At 46.7% G+C, this 22,193-nt stretch overlaps 2 protein-coding genes across 3 annotated transcripts; one reads left to right on the forward strand and one right to left on the reverse strand.

The window, feature by feature from the left end:
• Nucleotides 1–81: 81 nt before the first annotated feature.
• On the forward strand, nt 82–17,987 carry STAT2 (signal transducer and activator of transcription 2). 2 transcript variants are annotated; one of them, XM_045829661.1, is made up of 25 exons: nt 82–309; nt 519–653; nt 2,127–2,264; nt 2,429–2,579; nt 2,885–2,980; nt 3,156–3,245; nt 3,337–3,412; nt 3,845–3,930; nt 4,094–4,248; nt 10,747–10,905; nt 11,012–11,104; nt 11,320–11,379; nt 11,768–11,788; nt 12,015–12,108; nt 12,258–12,305; nt 12,384–12,467; nt 12,632–12,730; nt 12,837–12,972; nt 13,072–13,124; nt 13,261–13,355; nt 13,941–14,077; nt 14,255–14,437; nt 14,646–14,703; nt 15,939–16,243; nt 16,509–17,987. In XM_045829661.1, exons 3-25 carry the CDS (start codon nt 2,134–2,136, stop codon nt 16,649–16,651), a joined length of 2,553 nt encoding a protein of 850 aa, XP_045685617.1. In that variant the 5' UTR covers nt 82–309; nt 519–653; nt 2,127–2,133; the 3' UTR covers nt 16,652–17,987. The 2 variants fall into 2 exon arrangements, with proteins under 2 accessions (XP_045685617.1, XP_045685619.1); XM_045829663.1 differs by having other exon boundaries at nt 519–639.
• A 1,333-nt stretch (nt 17,988–19,320) lies between these two features.
• IL23A (interleukin 23 subunit alpha) lies at nt 19,321–20,976 on the reverse strand. The gene is made up of 4 exons (XM_045830101.1): nt 20,809–20,976; nt 20,491–20,598; nt 19,590–19,736; nt 19,321–19,482 (listed from the first exon to the last, which is right to left on the reverse strand). Exons 1-4 carry the CDS (start codon nt 20,974–20,976, stop codon nt 19,321–19,323), a joined length of 585 nt encoding a protein of 194 aa, XP_045686057.1.
• Between the last annotated feature and the right edge of the window lie 1,217 nt (nt 20,977–22,193).

Here is a 22,193-nt window from a genome sequence, read left to right on the forward strand (position 1 = left end):
GTGCTTACTTGAGGTTTCTCACCAATCGCTGGAGCTGGAGGTGTGGTTTCCGCTCCGCTTGTCCCGCCCCACGGAGTGGGAGGGGCTGTGGCAGTGCCAAAGAACTCATCCTGGGGAAGGGCTTGGCCAATGTTGGGGTGCGGGGCTGGGAACGGTGAGCTCTAAGGTTCAGCTTCCCACTCAAACCTGCTACCAGGGGGACGGGTCCAAGAAACTGGACGAAACAGGTAGGGGAGTGAGGCTCTTGTGACCTAGCTCCCTCTGGAAAACGGAAGGCCTGAAGGGAACGAGGACTGAGACCCTAACCAGGTACGGACCCTGAGAAAACGCGGGATTGGGAGGGGATGTGCGATTTCCTTCTGGGAAATGCGGCAGGTTCCAGAGGCTGTGTCCTGAAGGGGTCAGCCTCTGTCCCCACATTAAAATAGGAGCTGTCGCGTAGCTGCATCCTGATCAACACTTTCTTGTCCGGTCTAGCTCCCCAAACCTAATGCCCCCTTCCCAAAATTCGTCTACAGCCTCCGAGACCTGAAACTTGACATTGTGGCATTGTGGCATTGGTTTAGTTTTAGCCAACGCTTTTAACCTGGTCTGGATTATTTTTGATCTTCACCCCCGCCCCACACCCCCCCCAAAAAGGTCAGTGTTTAAGGGTAAGTACTATTTATCATACTTATTTGATATGTTAAAAATGATAAGATACAGAAAGGTGAAATTATTGGCCTAAGATCACATACAAAAGAAGTTCATTTCAGAAAAGCTTATTGAACACAGTATATACCTAAAAGAGAGAGAAATAATTGGAGAAGTACATAAGTGTCACAGCCCTTAACCTCAAGTGTTTGCAATCCATTTGGAAAAAAAAACAAAACAGGTTTGTTTGTTTTCATATTTAAACCTTAGGATTTACTTGCTGCCTTACCCTTTGCTTTTATTTCTTATTTTTGTTTTGTTTTGTTTGTTTGCTGTTTTTCCTCTTTTGTTTCTCATTCTGCTTTACTCTATTAATATCAACAACTAGTTCCTTGAGAACTAGGGCTTCTTTGTTTTTTAAAAAGCAATATAGGTGTACATAGTTTAAAAACTCAAACATTACTAAAAGGATTAAAATGAAAAATAAGAAACCCTGCCCAATCCTTTCCTTCCTCTGTCCCTAATTCCTAGAGGTAGAAAGGGAGCTCATAACTATTCATTCTGGATGGGGAGAAAAATTCTTCCAGGCCAGTCTTTTTCTTTGATTTGTAATAAAATCATGTGACATTTTTAGACCACTGATGTACATGTTTGTTCTTTTCTGTTAGGCTCAGGCTGCAATAAGAATAAGTTTTAATTTCCTAAACAGACGAATGGCAGTAGGTGGAGCAAGCTAGGGAGAAGGATTCTCTGCTCAGTCTACTTGATGACAGACAGAAACCAGTTTTGATTTTGAATGAAATTTCTGGGTCTCTGACAAAGTTGATAATCCACATGAAGAACCAGAGATCAACAGAAGCCATAAGAGGTGACATCACCTTAGGGATTGAGTGACCCCTTGCACAGCATTTAAACATGTGGAACGGAGCTGGAGCTCTGCCTTCCTGCATGGAGAGCAGTGTACCGAGCGTGCCTCATCTCCAAGGAGGGTCCAATTCCCGATAAAGCTTTGGGACCAGGAGGAGTCATGCTGAATTGAAATAGATACTTAGGACCCACACCACCTCTAAACACTCCAGTGTAAACAAATGCATGCATGTAAAAATTTAAAATAAATTTATTGGGTAAGATAGATAAAATAAAAATGGTAGAAATATCATCAGTGTTTGTTGAAGATGAAGGATGGATACATGGATGATCCTTCTACTATTCACTCTACTTTGGTGTGTGTTTGAAAATTACTATTAACACAAAAGGCCCACATATTGGAGCTCTTTATTAGTACTCCCTGAAAGAATATGTACCAAATTAATAATACGGATTTCTGGAGAGGAGGGAAGGGGATGAAGATTGGAAGTGGGGTCAACTAGATACCCCTTTTTATTCTTACCTGTATAATTACAAATTTTCAATTTGTAATAATAAAGTATCATGAGACTGTGGATGGTTTAGTTCAGCAAAATTTACATTTGGGAACTTGAATCCAAACTCAGATCCCAAATGGCGCAATGGGAGATGCTGCAGAATCTCGACAGCCCATTTCAGGATCAGCTGCACCAGCTCTACACAAATAGCCTCCTGCCGATGGACATTCGACAGTACTTAGCTGTCTGGATTGAAGACCAGAACTGGTGAGGTCCTCAGGAAGCTGGGAGGTGGAAGATAAGGAAAATGGTTTCTTTCTTCTGAGCCCCCAGGATCCTGGAGACACCAAGGGCAGGAAGGGGTTAGAAGGCCTCAAGCCAGTAGCAATCCTGCAGAGACATCACTAATCTTTGTCATTTCTGGCCCCCAGGGAAGAAGCTGCATTGCGCAACAGTTACCAGGCTAACATGCTATTCCTCCACTTCTCGGACCAACTAAACTATGAGTGTGCCCGCTGCAGCCAGGACCCTGAGCGCTTGTTGCTACAGCATAACTTGCGAAAATTTTGTCGGGACATTCAGGTACTTGGAGAAGCTGGGGATAACAAGGTAGGAATAGGAGCTGTTAGAGAAGTATGGTTTGGGGTATGGAACAGGACCTGGAGATGCAAAGCGGCAGGCATGGATCTGGGGAAAGGGGAACAAAGCCTGGACTTGGGGAGTCACTGGTAGAGAGAAGGCCATTGTTTGGAAGAGGCTAGGGTTTGGGGACCAGTGGTGAAAGGGAGAAGGGCTCGGGACGCTGAAGGAGGGGGAAGCACTGCTTCGCTGGTAGGAAGGTTCATTGAAAGCAATTGAGTTCTATCAATACTCTTTGCCTCCTGCAGGCCTTTCCTGGGGGTCCTAGCCAGTTGGCTGAGATGATCTTTAATCTCCTTCTGGAGGAAAAAAGAATTCTGATTCAGGCCCAGAGGGCTCAAGTGGTGAGAACAATTTGCTGGTGATATTGAAAGCTCCTGGGGTAGAGAGGGACCATGGAAAGAACTCAGAAAATTTGTCTCTGAATAAGATTCCCCAATAGCCTATTATATAATTTCAGGCCTGGCTTTGAGGAATGAAATGGTAGAGTTGAATGTGCTCAGAGCCTCTTTATTTCAGGAGCAAGAGGAGCCAGACCTCCAAGCACCTGTAGAGAGCCAACAGCATGAGATTGAATCCCGGGTCCTGGAATTAAGGGCTATGATGGAGGTTGGTAGCTGTGGCAGGAGCTAGGGTGGGCAGGACTCGGCCTGCCTCCTGCCACAGAAGCAGCCTTATCTGGGTCTCGTCCCTGCTACAGAAGCTGGTAAAATCCCTCAGCCAACTGAAAGACCAGCAAGATGTCTTCTGCTTCCGATATAAGACCCAAGCCCCAGGTAGGAAGCACATTGAAGGGTGGGGGAGAAAGACAGGTGCTAGCTGGAAGGCCAAGGGTGGAAGAGAGGCCCCAGTAAACAGTAAACACCTTTGGCTGCACCCCACTGGCTGCCGTCCTGCTACCATGCAAAGCTAGAAGTGCCAGGGTAGTTGTGGAGGTTGGGCTGGAGGTATGGCTGAGGGACAGCTGGTGAATGTTAAAGGAGATGCATGGGAAACTGCCTTAGCAGATAGAGCGGGCTCCTCTTTCAAGCAGGACAATTCAGAATTCACCTGAGGGCACAGAGGTGCCTGTGCTTTGCTTTGGTTCCCTTCTTCTCCCATCAGAATTCCCCCTTCCTGAATTCCCCCTTCCTGACTCTGACTGAGGAAGGTAAGGGGAAGGAACCCTAGGCCTGAGCATTTGTCTCACTTCCTGCTCCTGCATCCAGTGAGGACAGCTTCTTTGGACCCCCATCATACCAAGCAGCAGCAGCTTCTGCAGGAAACTCTCAATGAACTGGACAAAAAGAGAAAGGTGGGAGGCAAAGGACAGAGGGAGTGGGCAGCAGAGAGCTGGAGGAAATGTAGGACCTAGGAGCCCTGGCCTTTTAGCCTTGGCTTCTTTGTCCCTTTATCCCCAGTTGAATGGTGGAAGGAGGTGGTAAGAGATGCTCAGCACTTACTTATGTCTTTCTTAGGAGGTGCTAGATGACTCCAGAGCACTGCTAGGCCGATTAACTACCCTAATTGAGCTACTGCTGCCTGAGCTGGAGGAGTGGAAAGCCCAGCAACAGAAAGCCTGCATTGGAGCTCCCACAAATGGAGGGTTACAACTTCTCCAGCTAGAGAAGTGGTAAGAGGCATCTTTCTGCCTTCATGCTCACCCAGCCCTTGTCCTAGCCACCGCCCTGTGATTTGTAAGCTGTAATACCCTGTTGTATGGCAAGAGGTATTGCTCTCCTGAATCTCTGCTCCCCAGAATGATCCCAGCTTCCTCATCTGACTACAACTGCACTCTGATCTTCATTCTCACTACCCAGGAAGCCCAGGGCCCTTCCCCTTCCTTCCTTCCTTCCTTCCTTCCTTCCTTCCTTCCTTCCTTCCTTATTTATTGATTGATTTTTTTTGAGAGAGAGAGAGAAAAGGAACATCGATTTGTTCTACTTGTTTATGCATTCACTGGTGGCTTCGTGGATGTGCCCTGACTGGGGATGGAACCTGCACAATACTATAACCAACTGAGCTGCCCGGCTAGGGCCAGAGCCTTTCCTTTTTAGTTACTTGAGAAATATATCTTCTACTTTTTTGTGTGCAGTGAGTATAATGCAAAAAAAAATTTTGCTCACTGCTTTCCTACCCAAATATATCTGCTGTAACATTATTAAACAAAAATTGAATCACACTGTTCATACTGGTTTGAGACATGTGTGCTTCTTTGCCTTGTTTTCATTTAATAGTTTATTAACCTATGTTACTTGCAGAGGTTGCATCAGTTCCTTCTATGGAGGTAACAGTGTAACTGATGGACTCTTTATTTTGGGACATTATTTTGGTTGTTTTTAATTTCTTGCTATTTTTCCAGTAAACTTTCTACTTTATATTAATTTTGTTTGTTTTTGTTTTTAAAATATATTTTATTGATTGTGCTATTATACTTGTCCCATTACCGCCCCCCTTTATTCCCCTCCATCCTGCACACCCTCTCCCACCCACATCCCCCGCTTTAGTTCATGTCCATGGGTCATAAGTTCTTTAGCTTCTACATTTCCCATACTATTCTTGCCTTCCCCCCGTCTATTTTCTCCCTACCATCTATGCTACTTATTCTCTGTACCTTTTCCCCCTCTTTCCTCCTCCCAATCTCCTGTTGCTAACCCTCCATGTGATCTCCATTTCTGTGGTTCTGTTCCTGTTCTACTTGTTTGCTTATTTTGTTTTTGTTTTAGGTGTGGTTCATAATTGTGAGTTTGCTGTCATTTTACAATACATGTTTTTTATCTTCTTTTTCTTATCTTCTTTTTCTTAGATACATCCCTTTAACATTTCATAAAATAAGGGCTTGGTAATGATGAACTCCTTTAACTTGACCTTATCTGGGGAGCACTTTATTTGCCCTTCCATTCTAAATTAAAGCTATGCTGAATAGAGCAATCTTGGATGTAGGTCCTTGCCTTTCATGACTTGGAATACTTCTTTCCAGCCCCTTGCCTGAAAGGTCTCTTTTGAGAAATCAGCTGATAGTCTGATGGGAACTCCTTTGTAGGTTACTGTCTCCTTATCTCTTGCTGCTTCTAGGATTCTCTCCTTCATTTTTACCTTGGCTAATGTAATGATGATGTGCCTTGGTGTGTTTCTTCTTGGGTCCAACTTCTTTGGGACTCTCTGAGCTTTCTGGACTTCCTGGAAGTCTATTTCTTTTGCCAGATTGGGGAAGTTCTCCTTTATTATTTGTTCAAATAACTTTTCCACTTGTTGCTCTTCCTCCTCTTCTTCTGATACCCCTGTAATTCGGATGTTGGAACGTTTAAAGATGTCCTGGAGGTTCCTAAACCTCTCCTCATTTTTTTGAATTCTTATTTCTTCATTCTTTTCTGATTGTATGTTGTTTTCTTCCTTCTGGTCCACTCCATTGATGTGAGACCCAGCTTTCTTTCCATCACTATTGGTTTCCTGTGCATTTTTCTTCATTTCACTTTCTGTAGCCTTCATTTTTTCATCTAATTTGCTACCAAAGTCAACGAATTCTGTGAGCATCCTCATTACCAGTGTTTTGAACTGTGCATCTGATAGATTAGCTATCTCTCAGTCACTTAAAGTATTGGTTCTGAGGCTTTCATTTGTTCTTCTGTTTGAGCCTTTTTTTTTTGTCACACTTGTTACGTATGAGGGGCGGAGCCTTAGGTGTTCACCAGGGCGGGGGCACCCTAGTCCCTGTGTCATGTCGCTGTATGTGGGGGCAGGGTCCAAGAGGGAACAATGGCACTTGCTCTGTTCTCCATGGGACTTCAGTCCCTTCCGCTGTTTCCACCAGGCAAACTGGGCCTTTCTGGTGCTAATTCCCATGTGGGTGGGCTTGTGCACCCTGTGGGTCTTTCCAATGACCTCTCCTGTGAGGCTGGGAGTCTCTCCCTGTGTCTCAACCCCCACAGGTGTTTTCAATCAGTGCCTTGAGGCTCTATTTCCTGGCGCTGGGACCCTGGGACCACATGATCAGCCAGCTGCCTTGGGCGTAGTGCCTTGCTTCACAATCTCTGCCTTGCTGGGTCTGCTTGTTGCCACCCCTTGGCCGGGGTCTGCCAGCTGCTGCTTGTGCACCCAGAGTCCACCTGCTGTGGTCCTACGTGCCCGGGATGCCTTACACAGGTCCCCCTTCTCCACCTGGCTGCCCAACTCTGCCCCTCTTACCAGTCTGGATGAACATGTCTATTTTACCTCCTTGGTTGTCCGACTTTCACACAGTTCAATTTTCTGTCAGTTTTTGTTGTTATTCTGTTTCTAAATTGTTGTCCCTATCTTGGTTGTGTGAGGAGGCACAGTGTGTCTACCTATGCCTCCATCTTGGCCAGAAGTCACTTTATATTAATTTTATTGTGATGTAAGAAAAAAGGAGGAGGACTTCCGGCAAGATGGAGGCATAGGTGGACGCACCATACCTCCACGCACAACCAAGATTGGAACAACAACAATTTAGAGGCAGAATAACACCCAGAACTGACTGAAAATTTATCTGAATGGAAGTCGGACAGCCAAGAAGTTGAAATGGACCCATGTATCCAGACGAGTAGGAGGGGCGGAGAACAGGGCGCATAAGGCAACTGGGAGCGCGTAAGGCATCTGGGGTGCACAAGATCGTAGCAGGTGGACCCTAAGTACTTGAGCAGCAGCTGGCAGACCCAGTGAGGCAGTGATTGTAGAGCAGGGCAGAGTGCGCAACCCAGGATCCCAGAGAAGGGACTGAGGTCCCATGGAGAACGGAGCTACCACCATTGTTCCCTCTCGATCCTGCCCTCACATATAATGTCACAGTCTAGCTACTGGGGTGCCCAGCCCTGGTGAACACCTAAGGCTCCACACCTCACCGTAACAGGAGCAACCAGTCCAAAAAAAAAAAAGAGAGAGAGAGAGAGAGAGAGAGAGAGAGAGAGAAGTCTCAAACAGAAGCACAAATCAGTGCCCCAGAACTCATCCTTTTGAGCGACCAATAGATAGCTAACCTATCAGATGAACAATTCAAAACACTAGTGATCGGGAAGCTCACAGAACTGGTTGATTTTGGGCGCAAATTAGATGAAGAAATGCAGGTTACCATAAAAGAAATGAAGAAAAATGCACAGGGAACCAACAGTGATGGGAAGGAAACTGGGACTCAAAACAATAGAGTGGACCAGAAGGAAGAAAGAAACAACCAAACAGGAAAGAATGGAGAAATAAGAATTCAAAAAAACAAGGAGAAGCATAGGAACCTCCAGGACATCTTTAAATGTTCCAACATCTGAATTATAGGGGTACCAGAAGGGGAAGAGGTAGAGCAACAGGTTGAAAATGTATTTGAACAAATAATAAAGGAGAACTTCCCCATTCTGGCAAAGGAAATAGACTTCCAGGAAGTCCAGGAAGCTCAGAGAGTCCCAAAGAAATTGGACCCAAGAAGAAACACACCAAGGCACATCATCATTACATTAGCCAAGGTAAAAATGAAGGAGAGAATCCTAGAAGCAAGAGATAAGGGGACAGTAACCTACAAAGGAGTTCCCATCAGACTATCAGCTGATTTCTCAAAAGAGATCTTACAGGCAAGAAGGGGCTGGAAAGAAGTATTCCAAGTCATGAAAGACAAGGACCTATATCCCAGATTACTCTATCCAGCAAAGCTTTCATTTAGAATGGAAGGGCAGATAAAGTGCTTCCCAGATAAGGTCAAGTTAAAGGAGTTCATCATTACCAAGCCCTTATTTTATGAAATATTAAAGGGATGTATCTAAGAAAAAGAAGATTAAAAAAAACGTGTATAGTAAAATGACAGCAAACTCACAATTATTAACAACCACACTTAAAGCAAAACCAAAAGAAACTAAGCAAACAAGTAGAACAGGAACAGAACCACAGAAATGGAGATCACATGGAGGGTTAGCAACAGGGGAGTGGGAGGAGGAGAGAGGGGGAAAAGGTACAGAGAATAAGTAGCATAGATGGTAGGTAGGAAATAGACATGGGGAGGGTAAGAATAGTATGAGAAATGTAGAAGCTGAAGAACTTATAAATATGACATGAACTAAAGGGGGGGAAGTGGGTGAGAGAGGGTGTACAATGTGGAGGGGAGTAAAGGTGGGAAATGGGACAACTGTAATAGCATAATCAGTAAAATATATTAAAGTTTTTCTTTAATATATTGGAGGAATATATATGAAGGAATGTGTCCTTCAACATACTTGAAAAATACTGTTTTAAGTATTTTCTCATGAGGAAATTCATTATAATTTAAGCTTAAAAATATACAGGTAAAGTAAAAACAGGTATATAGGGCTTCACATACATGAACAGTATTTTAATTATTTAAATAATCTCATAGCTACATCTTTATTTACATTCCTAATTATCTCTGTAACATAAGTTGCCAAAAGTGGTATTTCTGGGTTCTAGTCTGTACCTTTCCTTGCTGGTGATGATGGTGTTATTGTGTTGATTTTTTGTTTTATTGTGTTTTGTTTTATTTTCTTTGAGAGTATATTTATTACAGCTGGGGACAGTGAAACAAGGAAGGGCTTAGGATAGAAGAAGCACCAGGAGAGAGCCCAGGCAGGGCTGCTTTGGCTCTCTGGAAACCTTACAGGAAAAAAGTGGGCCCAGGCAGGGCTGTTGTCAGTTCACTGTAGAGTCAAAGAAAACAGGGCCTTGAAGGCAGGGTCAGGGGGTTAGCACGGGACGAGCTTCTGCTGCCCATTGCTCCCCTCATTGCAGGTCTTGCGGGGTCTCTTAGAGTTTAGGGGGTAAGAGGACTGGTAAGGCGAGGGTGTGGGCGTGCTCACAGGAGGGAAAGCACGCCTCACCTTTTTTCATTGTTCTTAATAAAAAGAGCTTTATTGCTTTTTCTCATTATAAATATAATGTATACCAATTGAAAAAATTTCAGACAACACAAAAAAGAAAGTAATAATCACCCATCTGTATAATCTAATCACACAGAAGTAGGTACCCTCTGTTCATGCTTTTACATACTTTTTCCAGATTTTTCCTGTACATATATACCAAAATAACATCTATTTTAAACATAAATTGAATCATATCATATCTAGCCCTGACTAGTGTGGTTCAGTTGGCTGAGGTTGACCGCAAAGCAAAAGGTTGCTGGTTCAGTTGCTGGTGGGGGCACATGCCCCCGCCGTGGGTTTGGTGCATGGTCAGGGCACGGGCGAAGGCAGCCAGTCGGCTCTTCTTTCTCATGTCGATGTTACTCTCCCTCTTCTCCCTCCCTCCCCATGTCTCCAAAACTAAATAAATAAAATCTTTTTAAAAATCATGTATCTGTACTATCTTACAATTTTTTTAATTTAATATTTTTGGATGTCTTTCCATGTTAAATATTTGAGCCTGTATCATTATTTTTAATGGTTGCATAGTATTTCATGATGTGACTATGCCATAATTTATATACCTATTACCAGTCGTTTCTAATTTTTCTACTACAAATGACAAAACTATTCCCTTCCAGGTACATTTGTCTTTGTCTATGTGTCTGATTATTTTCTTAGGATATATTTCAGGAATGGAATGCTGTAAAATGTAAGCACATTTTTTGAGGCTTTTAAAAAATAGTTTCCAGCTGCTATCCCAATTTATGTGCTTATATGTGGTATAGGATTGTTTTCCTGTCATATTGCCTATTATTACTTTTCTTTTTATACTTTCTTTAGACAGAAAGTGTAGGAGGCAAAAGTCTGCGTCGTGCAGCCAGACTGCCTGGGCTGACACCCAGCTTCATTCCTTCCCAGCCCTATGACCTTGAGCAGTCGCTTAACTTCTCGGTGTCTCAGTTTTATCATCTGTGAAATAGGAAAAATACTAGTGCCTACTTCATAGGGTTTTTGCAAGAATTAAATGCTTTAACATGTGTAAAGCACTTAGAATAAATAGTACATGTCAAGCATCATATGAAAGTTAGCTTTATTATGTTAACCGTTACCAGTTTTAATGTGAAAGTAGCTTTGATTTTCATTTCTTGGATTATGAATCATGTCCTTTTTTTGTCCCAATCAGTTTCTAAATCTCCACATTGTTAAAGGGGATCTCTTAGAGCCTGTTTGGGGGCTCCAGGAAACCCATGGATCCTCTTTCCTTGGATTCTGTCACTCAGGTTCACCGAAGGAGCAAAGGTCTTATTTCATCTGCGGCAGCTGCTGAAGGAGCTAAAGGAATTGAGTCTTTTGGTTACCTATGACAATGACCCTCTGACCAAAGGAGTGGACATGCAGGAGGCCCAGGTTATGGAACTGCTGCAGCGTCTGCTCCACAGGTTTAGAGGCCAAGGAGGGGCTGCTAGGGAGAGCAGAGGGAAGGAACAAGGGGAGCCGTTCTTACAGATGCTGAGCTGTATCTTCTCTCCACGTCTCTCTTCCCAGGGCCTTTGTGGTAGAAACTCAGCCCTGTATGCCTCAGACTCCCCATCGACCCCTCATCCTCAGGACTGGGAGCAAGTTCACTGTCCGAACAAGGTTAGCATTTCAGAATTTACTCCTGATTCTTTTTTCCAGACCTTGCACTGTTTGCTTCCTAGCTTTACAGATCTTTCTGCTCTTGGCGGTTTCTTTTCTTTCTCCCCCTCAATCAGCCTACCTCTTCTCATCTCTTCCCTTATCTTTTCTGAACATCTGGTCTATCCAGGGAATTGAGGTTGACCACTTCTCTCATCTACCTCTCTTCTCCCCAGGCTGCTGGTAAGACTCCAGGAAGGCAGTGAGTCACTGACTGCAGAAGTCTTTATTGACAGGTGAGTTGGGCCGGTGAAGGGCAGGACCATGGAGTGGCCAGGACATGGGCTGATAGGGCAGGGGAGACATCCACCTCATAGAAATAACAACTCATCCCTTTTAGGGGCACTTAGTATGTGACATGCACCTGGTCAAATACTCATTTAATCATCTAGGAACTCCGTGAGTTAGATACTATCGATGCACCATTCAAATCAGAGATCAAGGTGAGAGAGACGGCGTCTCTTGTGGAAGTCCACATAGCTAGTGAGCTGCAGGTTTGGGTTTGAACTGAGGTCTGTCTCATCCCAGAGCCAAATTCCTCATTTCTACACTGTTTTCCTTCCCAATGTTTATATATTTACTTACATTCATTCATTCATTTTTCTGTTTTGCATTTCTTTTCAGGAATCCTCCTCAGTCACAAGGGTAGGTACCTGAGAAGAACGCTGTGAGCGTGTATGCACTGCATGACCCGCACGGTCACGTGTGGCCGCCACAACAGGGGCACGAACGAGGAGGAGGCTGACTGGGTGGCATATAAGCAGAGGGAGGTGGGGACTTCTGAAATGAAGTGGAACTTCTGTTGCTTTCCTGCTGAATTTTAGAATAACTCTGTTCCTGTCCCTCGTACCTCTTCTTCCTCCTGGAACAGCTTCCGGAAGTTCAACATTCTGACCTCAAACCGGAAAACTTTGACCCCCGAGAAAGGGCAGAGTCAGGGTTTAATTTGGGACTTCCGTTACCTGGTAAGAAGGGCTGCTGGCTTAAGTTTCCAGGTTAGTGGAACAGGCTGGGGCAAGTTCCCAGGCCTTGGGAAGTCTTGAGGGCAAAACAGGGGTCCCAGGGACACTGAGGTCCTTCCTCTGGCATCCTCTCTCTTTCCTTCTCTTCACAGACTCTGACAGAGCAACGTTCAGGAGGTTCAGGAAAAGGCAGCAATAAGGTGAGGCCCGGACGGGGTTGGGGAGTAGGAGGAACGTGCCAAAGGACCCTCTGATCGCTGTGTCTTTGGCTGTCCCAGAGCCTGCTGGGTGTGACAGAGGAACTGCACATTATCAGCTTCACGGTCAAATATACCTACCAGGGTCTGAAGCAGGAACTGCAAGTGAGTGAAGATGGAGGGCAGGGAGAGATGAAACAGGTTTGGGAGAAGGCATAAGGCGGGGTTAAACAGAAACCTCTCAGGGGGGAATATTACCCCTTCCCCCTACCAAGTGTCTGCATCTAAAATCATCACAGCTACCTCTGTTATTCCTGTCTTCTCCCCAGACGGACACCCTCCCTGTGGTGATTACCTCAAACACGAACCAGCTCTCAATTGCTTGGGCCTCAGTTCTCTGGTTCAATCTGCTCAGCTCAAACCCCCAGGTAGGAGGCAGGGCCAACAGGCAAAGGATGGTTGGTTAGGAGGGGTGTGGCAGGCTGTTGTGAGGGTGCTGCTCTGAGCCATGCTGTCCTCCCCCCACTCCTGCAGAATCAGCTGTTCTTCTCCAGTCCCCCCAAGGCTCCCTGGAACTTGCTGGGCCCTGCTCTCAGTTGGCAGTTCTCATCCTACGTTGGCCGAGGCCTCGACCAGGACCAGCTGAGCATGCTGAAGGGCAAGCTGTTTGGTACAGACCTCCTTTTCTCTCAGCCCCAGCCCTCTGTCCTTTCCATCCCAGGAGCCCTAACTTGTCTCTTTTCATTATCTGTCTGTCTGTCTGCCACAGGACAGAACTCTGGGAAGGAGGGTGCGTTGTTGTCCTGGGCTGACTTCACTAAGGTAATGCCCTGCATCCTGGGCAGTTAGATCTTAGTCCCCAGCCCAGACTCCTGCCCCGCCCCCGTCACACCTTCCCCACTTCAGGGGCAGCTCCACATCTCTTCCTGCCTTTCCGTTCCTCCTCCTCCTCCTTCAGCGAGAGAGCCCCCCTGGAAAGCTACCATTCTGGACATGGCTAGACAAAATTCTAGACCTGGTACATGACCACCTGAAGGATCTTTGGAAAGATGGGTAAGATCGACAGCCTCCCTCTCCCCTGGCCCAGCTCCCTTTCAGGGTTTGAGAATGGACTCTGTGCACCCTCATGTGGTAAATAGGGAGTGGGAGCAAAAACTGGTTCAAGGACACACTCCCTCACAATTGCAATCATAGTCAGAGCCAGTATTTGTCAAGCACCTTTGTGCTCCAGAGCCTGCTGGGTGCTTTCATGAATTCTGTCCCATAATCCTTAAACCGTGTTACGTGGTGGGTGTTGCCACCCTTGTTTCAAGTGAGGAAATTAAGGAACTTACCCAAGGGGCCAAGTTTCAATTTAAACCCAGGCTTGCCTGCCTCTGAGCCTGTGCTCTTTCCCCCACACCGCCTGCCCATTTGCACAGCACTTTGCCTTTAATAAGGTGCTTTTGATCCGTGATGCCTCACTGAACCCTCATACCTCTTCCGACCCTGGGAGGTGGGTATCGTCCGTGAAACGAAGTGACTTGACCACAATGGTACAGTTTATAAGGAGCAGAGCCAGGGCCAAAACCTGGCACTCTCTCTCCATCCAAGGAATTGAGGGGCAGGCAGGTCTCTCAGCTGCTTTCTCTGCTTCAGACGCATCATGGGCTTTGTAAGCCGGAGCCAGGAGCGCAAGCTGCTAAAGAAGACTGTGTCTGGCACCTTCCTGCTGCGCTTCAGTGAAACATTGGAAGGGGGCATCACCTGCTCCTGGGTGGAACACCAGGATGATGGTCAGCTGCTCTGCCTTGCTGTTCCCACCGCTTCTCCTTTCTGCCCTCTGCTTGTCCTTGGCTTCTCCGGCTCTATCCTGAATCCCTCAGCGGTTCTGGGGCTGGGCAGGCATGGTGGGCAGCTCCCAGGCCCAGCCTCTTCTCTCAAGCCTGTTCACTTCCATGTCCACTGTCCAGATAAGGTGGTCATCTACTCTTTGAAGCCCTTCACCAAGGAGGTGCTGCAGTCACTCCCGCTGACCAAAATCATCCACCACTACCAGCTGTTCACTGAGGAGAACATACCCGAGAACCCGTTGTGCTTCCTCTACCCCCGCATCCCCCGAGATGAGGCTTTCGGGTGCTATTATGAGGACAAAGGTGAGAGTCATCAACATGCTTCACTGATAAATTGCAGGCATCCAAAATTCCAACTCCTTCCTTACAAACACAGGAAAACCAATAACCAGAGAAGTTAAGGGATTTGTTTGTGGGACACTGCTAGTTAATAAGGAGATATGACTGTCACGACCATCGGTCTGTGTCCAGTCCACTGACCTCACCACCCCTTATGTGCATCCCCCCACAGTTAATCTCCAGGAACGAAAAAAGTACCTGAAACACAAGCTCATTGTGGTCTCTAACAGGTGAGTTGGGAACTCCTCGGCCACCCTTCACCCTTTCTGGCTGGCATAGGGACCGGACCTGCCCCCTCCCCGTCTCCCTGGCCTTCTCTCCTACTCACTCATACTCTCCAGGCTTCTTCCTGCTCTTCTGGTCTCTCTCTCCTCTGTCTCCCTGCTGCCATCCTTAGGTTGTCTCCCCAGGAGCTCCCCAATAATAGTGGTCGTAATCACTGATGTTAACAGGCATCTGCTTGATGCCAGACATTGTGCAAGATACTTTTAGAACATTTTTAAAAATGTAATCCTTACGAGCCCTGGCTGGCGTAGCTCAGTGGATTGAGCGCAGGCTGCGAACCAAAGTATCGTAGATTCGATTCCCAGTCAGGGCACATGCCTGGGTTGCAGGCCATGACCCCCAGCAACCACACATTGATGTTTCTCTCTCTCTCTTTTTCCCTCCCTTCCCTCTCTAAAAATAAATAAATAAAATCTTTTTAAAAATGTAATTTTTATGAGAATTCATATGAGTAGGAACATTTAATGAACATTTATTAAAAGTACCAAAAAAAAAAAAAGTACCAGGCACTGGGATAAAGCTGTGTGTTCATTCTCTCATTTACTGTCTTCACGGTGGTCCCGTGAGACAGACACTGTTACTGCTGTGTTCAGCTAAGGGAACTGGGGGTTAGCGGAGTGAAGGGCCAAGATGAAGGCTCGCGGCTGCGTCAGGTTCCAGTGCCCTGCTTTCAGCCGTCCTCCCGCCTCTCGAGCATTATTATGTATTGTTCCCATTTTACAGGTGATAAATCTGAGGGTCAGAGAAGTTAATTAACTTGCCTAAGGTCATCCAGCTAGTAAATGATAAGATTCAAACTCTGGCAAAGCCAGTGCTATTTTTTTTTTATTTAAACTTGTATTTATTGATTTTACAGAGAGGGAAGAGGGGCAGAGAGAGAGAGAGATCAATTTGTTGTTCCACTTCTTTATGCATCAATTGGCTGATTCTTGTATGTGCCCTGACTGGGGATCGAACCTATGACCACCTTGGTGTTTCAGGACAATGCCCTAACCAACTGAGTACCGATGCTCTAACCAATGCTCTAACCTACCTGGCCAGGGCAGAGCAAGGCTCATACTCTTAAGCCCTCTTCTGTATTACCTTCTTACAATGGAGAGGTAGCCTCTGTTTGCTCTACCATTCCCCACTTCGCCTACACAACTGAGCCCTCTCCCTTTGTCTGTATTGGGATATCCAGGCAGGTGGATGAGCTGCAACAGCCGCTGGAACCTAATCTGGAGCCAGAAGTGGAATCACTAGAGCTGTCTCCAGGACTGGCACCAGGGCCAGAGCCAGAACTAAGCCTGGGGTTAGAGCCACTGCTAGAGGCAGGGCTGGACCTGGGGCTGTCACTGGAGCCCATACTAGGTGCGGTACAAGAGCCAAACCTGGGACCAGAACTGAGGCTGGAACCTATTCTGGAGCCTATTTCACAGCCGGCGCCAGAGCTGGAGCCAGATTTGCCCCATGACCTGAGACACTTGAACACTGAGGAAATGGAAAGTAAGTGATGAGATGGGGCTAGGGAAGAGGGGGGTACCTTCCCTTTCCCAATTCCGCTCCCTTACCCGTTACAGAAAAGGCCCAGATCTAAGCTCCTCCTTGGAGAGGAGGTTTATTTCCTTGTAATTCCTTTCATTAGGAAACTCACACCAACCGCTGCCCCACCTAAGTGTCCCCTCAGGCCCTTCCAGCCGTCACTTTCCTTGCTGGGTTAGGAATTCCTTGCCTAAGATCAGGGCCTGACTTCTTCCTCTGGACTACCCAGTCTTCAGGAACAGTATGAAGATTGAAGACATCATGCCAAACGGAGACCCGCTATTAGCCGGCCAGAACACCACGGACGAGGCTTACGTCTTCCACCCGAGCCATTTCTACACAGATGGGCCCCTGATTCCTTCTGACTACTAGGAACTGTGTTTCCTCTGTTCTTCCCACATCTTTTACCCCCACCAACCCCCACATCATGATGTCGTTCTCCAAGGATGGGATATCAGGCATGTGCCCCTTCTAACCTGGGTGAACCCTGTGACTTGGGGTCAAAGGTACAAGCATAGTGTGGACCGATGTTGGGCATTGCTCTGACTAGGACCCTGGGGGCTGCCTGCTGTGCTGGGATGTATGGTGGTTTTAGGAGCAGGCCAGGACAGTGTGGAGGTGCGTGGAGAGTTCAGAAGAGTTGCTTCTTTCCAATATGGAAGAATTTCAGCATTGTAATAGCTGGTAAGACCAGTACGGTGCCCACTAGCACTGACCCGTGGTGGAGAACTGTCACAGGACAGGACTCCATCTTCCCCTCATGTCTAGATGAACCCTTTCCTTTCTTTTTTCCCTCACTCCCGACTCAGGTCCTAGATTTCCTCTTTTCCTGCAGGGACTGAGAGCTTTCTGCCTCAGCCACCATGGGCAGCTCCCCCTCTGAGGAAGGGAGTAAGGGGTAGACCTCCTCTTCTTACCAGTCTCCTCCTCTGCCCCCCAAGCTGGCCACACCCATTCCCCCCTCGAAAAAACGATCCCACCAGCCTCATGTGCCTGTGAAGCTTTGCACAGTAACTCACTCTGCCTGGTTCCACTTTCCCAGTGCTTAGGAGGCAAGTCACTCCTGGAAGCCAGGGGTGGTACGGTTGCTGGAAATTCAGGAACTGCTTTTTATAGTATGTATAGAATTCGGTATTTTTACAGAGGAAGAGAAGACTTGGGTCTTGTATATTTCTCTATTAAGATATCATCCCTTTCTTTTGTACAATATGTTGTTTACCTGAAAAGATGGTTTCTGTTCCTTGGGCATGGACCTGGAAGTCCCTGGAACTTAGAACCTCGAAGGTTCATCATGGAGCTCTGGACCGCGGTGGGCCTTGGCCACTCCCAGAGAGCCCCAGGACTTCTGTTGCTTTACTGTGTGCTTCTAGTAAAACTCGAGATGTGAGCGAAGCGAGGCCCTGTACATGCTCCTGCCTGGTATGTTAGAGTAATTTTCAACCTTTTCATCTTATGGCGTGTATAAACTAATTACTGAAATTTTGTAGCACACAAAAAACAGTTTTTTTTCTGATCTAACAAAAACAAAAACGTAGGTATAATTTTGATTCATTCACACCAGACAGATGGCTGTTGTTGTGTTGGCTGTTGTCATTGTTTTGTAAATTCGTGTGGCACACCGGTTGCAAATCACTGTGTTAGAGGAACAATACTGTTCAGAAAGAGGCCTGTCTGAGCAGAAGTGGGTAATAAACTTTGTGCCAACCTAGAAGTGTTTCCTCTGAACTTCTTTACTTCTCTGCTCACAAAGACTAATGTTCCTGAAAACGTCAGCGGGCCGTGCAGGATCACGGTCCGAAAATCACAGCCTGTGTTTCACCCACCCCAGCGTACCCCTTTTGTTATGTCTCTTCTTCTTATCTCCCTGTTCAGAGCAGCCTTGCCTGACCCACAGAGTCTTCCAAGGGTGCTGTGAGCTATACACGGGGGGAGTTGTTACATAACTAGCCCATTGGTCCTCAGCTGGTTGGGGCCAGAGCCAAATTTTAAACCTGGGTCTGTCTGACCCTGAAGCCTGTGTCTCTTTTTGATGTGAAGATGGAAAAAAGGAAGGGAAACAATCGCTAGCTGTTTCCCATACTCTTTATTTATAAGGCAATTTATTTTATTTTATTTTTTAAGATTTTATTTATTTAATTTTAGAAATGGGAAAGGAAAGAGAAAGAGAAGGAGAGAAACATCAATGTGTGGTTGCCTCTCAAACGCCCCCCTACTGGGGACCTGGCCTGAAACCGAGGCATGTGCCCTGACTGGGAATTGAACCAATGACACTTTGGTTCACAGGCCAGCACTCAATCTACTGAGCTACACTAGCCAGGACTCTAAGGCAGTTTATAATCAACTCCCTTCTGAAGAGCCCACAGAAATCCATTGAGGGAGAATCCCATTAGTTTTGGGGATTTTTCTTTGTCTTCCTGGAATGCGCTTCCTGCTCAAACAACTCTGATTTTGGTCCTGTAGTGATCGGGGTTTTGTCTTTGGCCAAATACACTCTTGGCCCAGAAAGCAGGGAAGGAGGCACTGGGTAGGGGAGCAAGAGAGGTGCCCCATTTCCTAATCTCAACCCCTTGCAATCTCTTTCCATCTTGCTTAGCCATACAGAGATTAAGACCAAAAAGATCCCAGTCACGCTATACTCCAGGGGCCAAAGGGAAACTCTACCATACTTCTGCAGAGTAGAAGAAGGGTGCATATTGTAGTCCCTTGTCTCTATTTTTTCATTTGTTTTTTTCCAACCAAACCTAGAAATAAGACTCAGATACTACATAAATAAGTTTATTGAAAAAAGTACATAATTCAGTATAAATACAATAAATAATCCTCCCCCTTTAACTGCTGCCAAGAGGATAAATAATCCCAAATTTTCCCTTCCCATCTAATAAATACTCAGCAAGAACTAGGTCAGCATCATAAGTCTGCCAGTATTGGTAACTTTTCAACACACAGGTCCCATTAGAATTAATGGGCTGATTGATTTGCTGGCTCACATCTTGGCTTTGCTGAGCCATGAAGGTCTGGATGTCATCCTTAGGCTGTCGGCTTTAGGGGCTCAGAGTCACAGCTCCATGGGCAAAGACCCGGGCAGCTACAGCCATAAAGGCTTGGAGGCTGCGAAGGATCTTGGGGCGGAGCAGGAGACGCTGCCATGGTTGGCTGGGACTGGGGCTTGGACTCTGCTCGGTCTCCCAGTGGTGTCCCTCAGGCTGAAAGGACACAAGACACAATTAGAGAGGACTCTAGATCCTTCACCCCCACCCCTAGTCTGTCACAGATTCCAAGCTGCCATACTCCAGGACCCCCTAGTTCATACCTGCAAAAGTTGCCTGAGACCCAGTAAGGAGGCATGCAGCTGGCTCACTGGGCCATCGGGGCGTAGAGAAGGCTCCCCTGTGAAAATGTCTGAACCCAGCAGCTTCTCGTAAAAAACCAGGCCCTGGTGGATCCTTTGCAAGCAGGACTAGGAGGAAAAAGCAGTGAAAGAAAACTAACACCCTAGCCATGGCTGGCATACCTGGCTGGCGTAGCTCAGTGGATTGAGTGCGGGCTGCAAACCAAAGCATCGCAGGTTCGATTCCCAGTCAGGGCACATGCCTGGGTTGCAGGCCATGGCCCCCAGCAACCGCACATTGATGTTTCTCTCCCTCTCTCTTTCTCCCTCCCTTCCCTCTCTAAAAATAAATAAATAAAATCTTAAAAAAAAAACTGGAGAAGAAAAAAAAAGAAAAGAAAACTAACACCCTCTTTTTGCTCTACTCACCAAAGACCGATCGTGGTCTTTGCCTTTCCCAGACACAGTTATGGGCGGAATGTTCATGTCCCCCAAACATTCCCACTGAGACCCTAGCTCCCAGTGTGCCGTTAGTAGGCGGGGCCTTTGGGAGGGATGGGAGTGAAGCCCTCATGAATGGGATTAGAGTTTATAAAAGAGACCCATGGAAGATCTCCTTTGCCCCTTCTGAGGATAGAACTTGGAAGAGGGCCCTCACCCAACCATGCTAGTACCCTGACCTCCTTGGGCATGGGCCTGGAGAAATTTATTTTTCACAGCCTCCAGAACTGTGAGAAGTTTCTATTTGTAAACTACTCAGTCTATGGTATGTTGTTATAGCAGCCTGAATGGACAAGGACAGATACAACTTTTAGTAATTCACCATGGTACCCAGATATGTCCCCATTCCCTTCTTCCTTGTGGCCCAGGCCCATCTTAGTACCTGACTGTTGTCCCTGAGTCCTTGGGGATCACAGCCATCCTCACACTGAATATGGGGCACATCATTTGTAGTCTCATCATCTCCCTCTTCTGCTTCTCTTGGAAGATCCTGGAACAGAGCAGAAGCATAAAATGAGTACTTTTGAACCCCACATGGACTCTGAGGCCCATGACTCTCCCAGGAGCCCCATTCCCCTGTCCTCTCTTCCTTCCTAATGGCCTTCAATCCTCCAGCTTCCACCCAAGGCCACAGAGTCTTCCACTGCAGCCTTGGAGAGCTTGGAGAGGCTTCTCTTTCATCCCAGAGGCTGCCACTCACCACATGTCCCATAGCTGGATGTGCACTCCAGGCCAGCGTGCAGAGCTTCTGTGAGAGCTGCTGACATCGAGCCCAAGAGGGGCCGCTGCCTTCAGGCACAGCCCGACCCCGAGCAGCCCAGGGTGGCAGCAGCAGCAGCAGCAGCATCATAGCTCTGCTACCCAGCATCTCGGTCCTGCTTCTCAAATCCAGCCGGCTCTGTGCCTTGCACCAGTCCCTGTGGAATCTGCCCACTTCCTCTTGCTCTCTGAACAGCGAGCCTGATTCTCTCTGTTCTCTGCGTCTCTGTTTTAGTTTCCTCTGTTCACTGAAGTTCTGAGCTGCTTCCTTTAATTTCCTCTCCTTGTCTCTGTGTCCCTTTTTAAGGTCCCTGCATTGTAACACCCGCCCTTTATACTAGCAGGTGACTCACAGCAGGTGGGATTCCCCTCCCTGCATCATCCCCCTCCATGGGGAGCCCAGGTATGCCGCCTCAGTTCCAGGGGAAATGACTCGCATGGTTGCTGTGGCTGGAAGCCTGGGATGAGACATATGTGTAATGCTCTCCAGGAATTGAAATGGCTGTAGAAGGGGGTGGGGTGAGAGTAACAAATATTTAAATGATCCTAGTTTCAAGTTCTTTCCTGTTTAACCTTTTCCTCATTTTTTTTTGCCTCTCAAAGATATGTCCCTCCAACTAATTTCCTTACCTCCCCCTCTGCCTGCAGAAAAACCAAAACAGAGGCATTCATTTATTTCCCAATAAGAGGGCAAGCTCAGTTTAGAATGAAGTTTGGTTCCCATTAGATGCCCTCCAAAAATAAGAGTGCTTTTTTTCTCCATTGAAAACAGTGTTATTTTCACTGGGACAGAATGGACTTGAAGGCACTTTGAGAACTGGGTAGCCATACAAATGCAAGTGTTACTGCGTCCCCACTTCAGGCCTCACTGTTCAGGGTAGGGGGGCTGTTGGAGGGGGCACTTGTTGCCAACACCCATCTGATTGTTCAACCTTAGAGGCTCAAAGTTTCATGGGATGTGTAGGATACTAGGTTTTTGTTTTTGTTTTTGTTTTTCGATGGGGACACCAGTGTACGCAAGGACTAGACGTCCAATTTAGGCATTCCAGCCCCTACACCATGGCTAAGAACTCCAGGAGTTCTGAATAGTTGAAGGTGCACAGTGTCAGTGACTCTGGCCAGTCCTTCAGCCTGTTGCATCCATGGGTAAAATCCGCTGACACTGATTTCATCACCCTCTCTGATGCAACGTCAGTGAAACAGCTGAGAGTGTGAGGTTAGGCGTGGGAGCGGAGGGTGGTCCAAATCTGGGGCTGCCCCAAACCTAGTGGAGGGTCCCAGGACAATTTGGACGTCAGAATGAGGCCATGAGTGACCACACAGATG

This window comes from Phyllostomus hastatus, unplaced genomic scaffold (genome assembly GCF_019186645.2).
Source record: "Phyllostomus hastatus isolate PE091 unplaced genomic scaffold, TTU_PhHast_1.1 phas_scaffold_93, whole genome shotgun sequence".
NCBI lineage: Eukaryota > Metazoa > Chordata > Mammalia > Chiroptera > Phyllostomidae > Phyllostomus > Phyllostomus hastatus.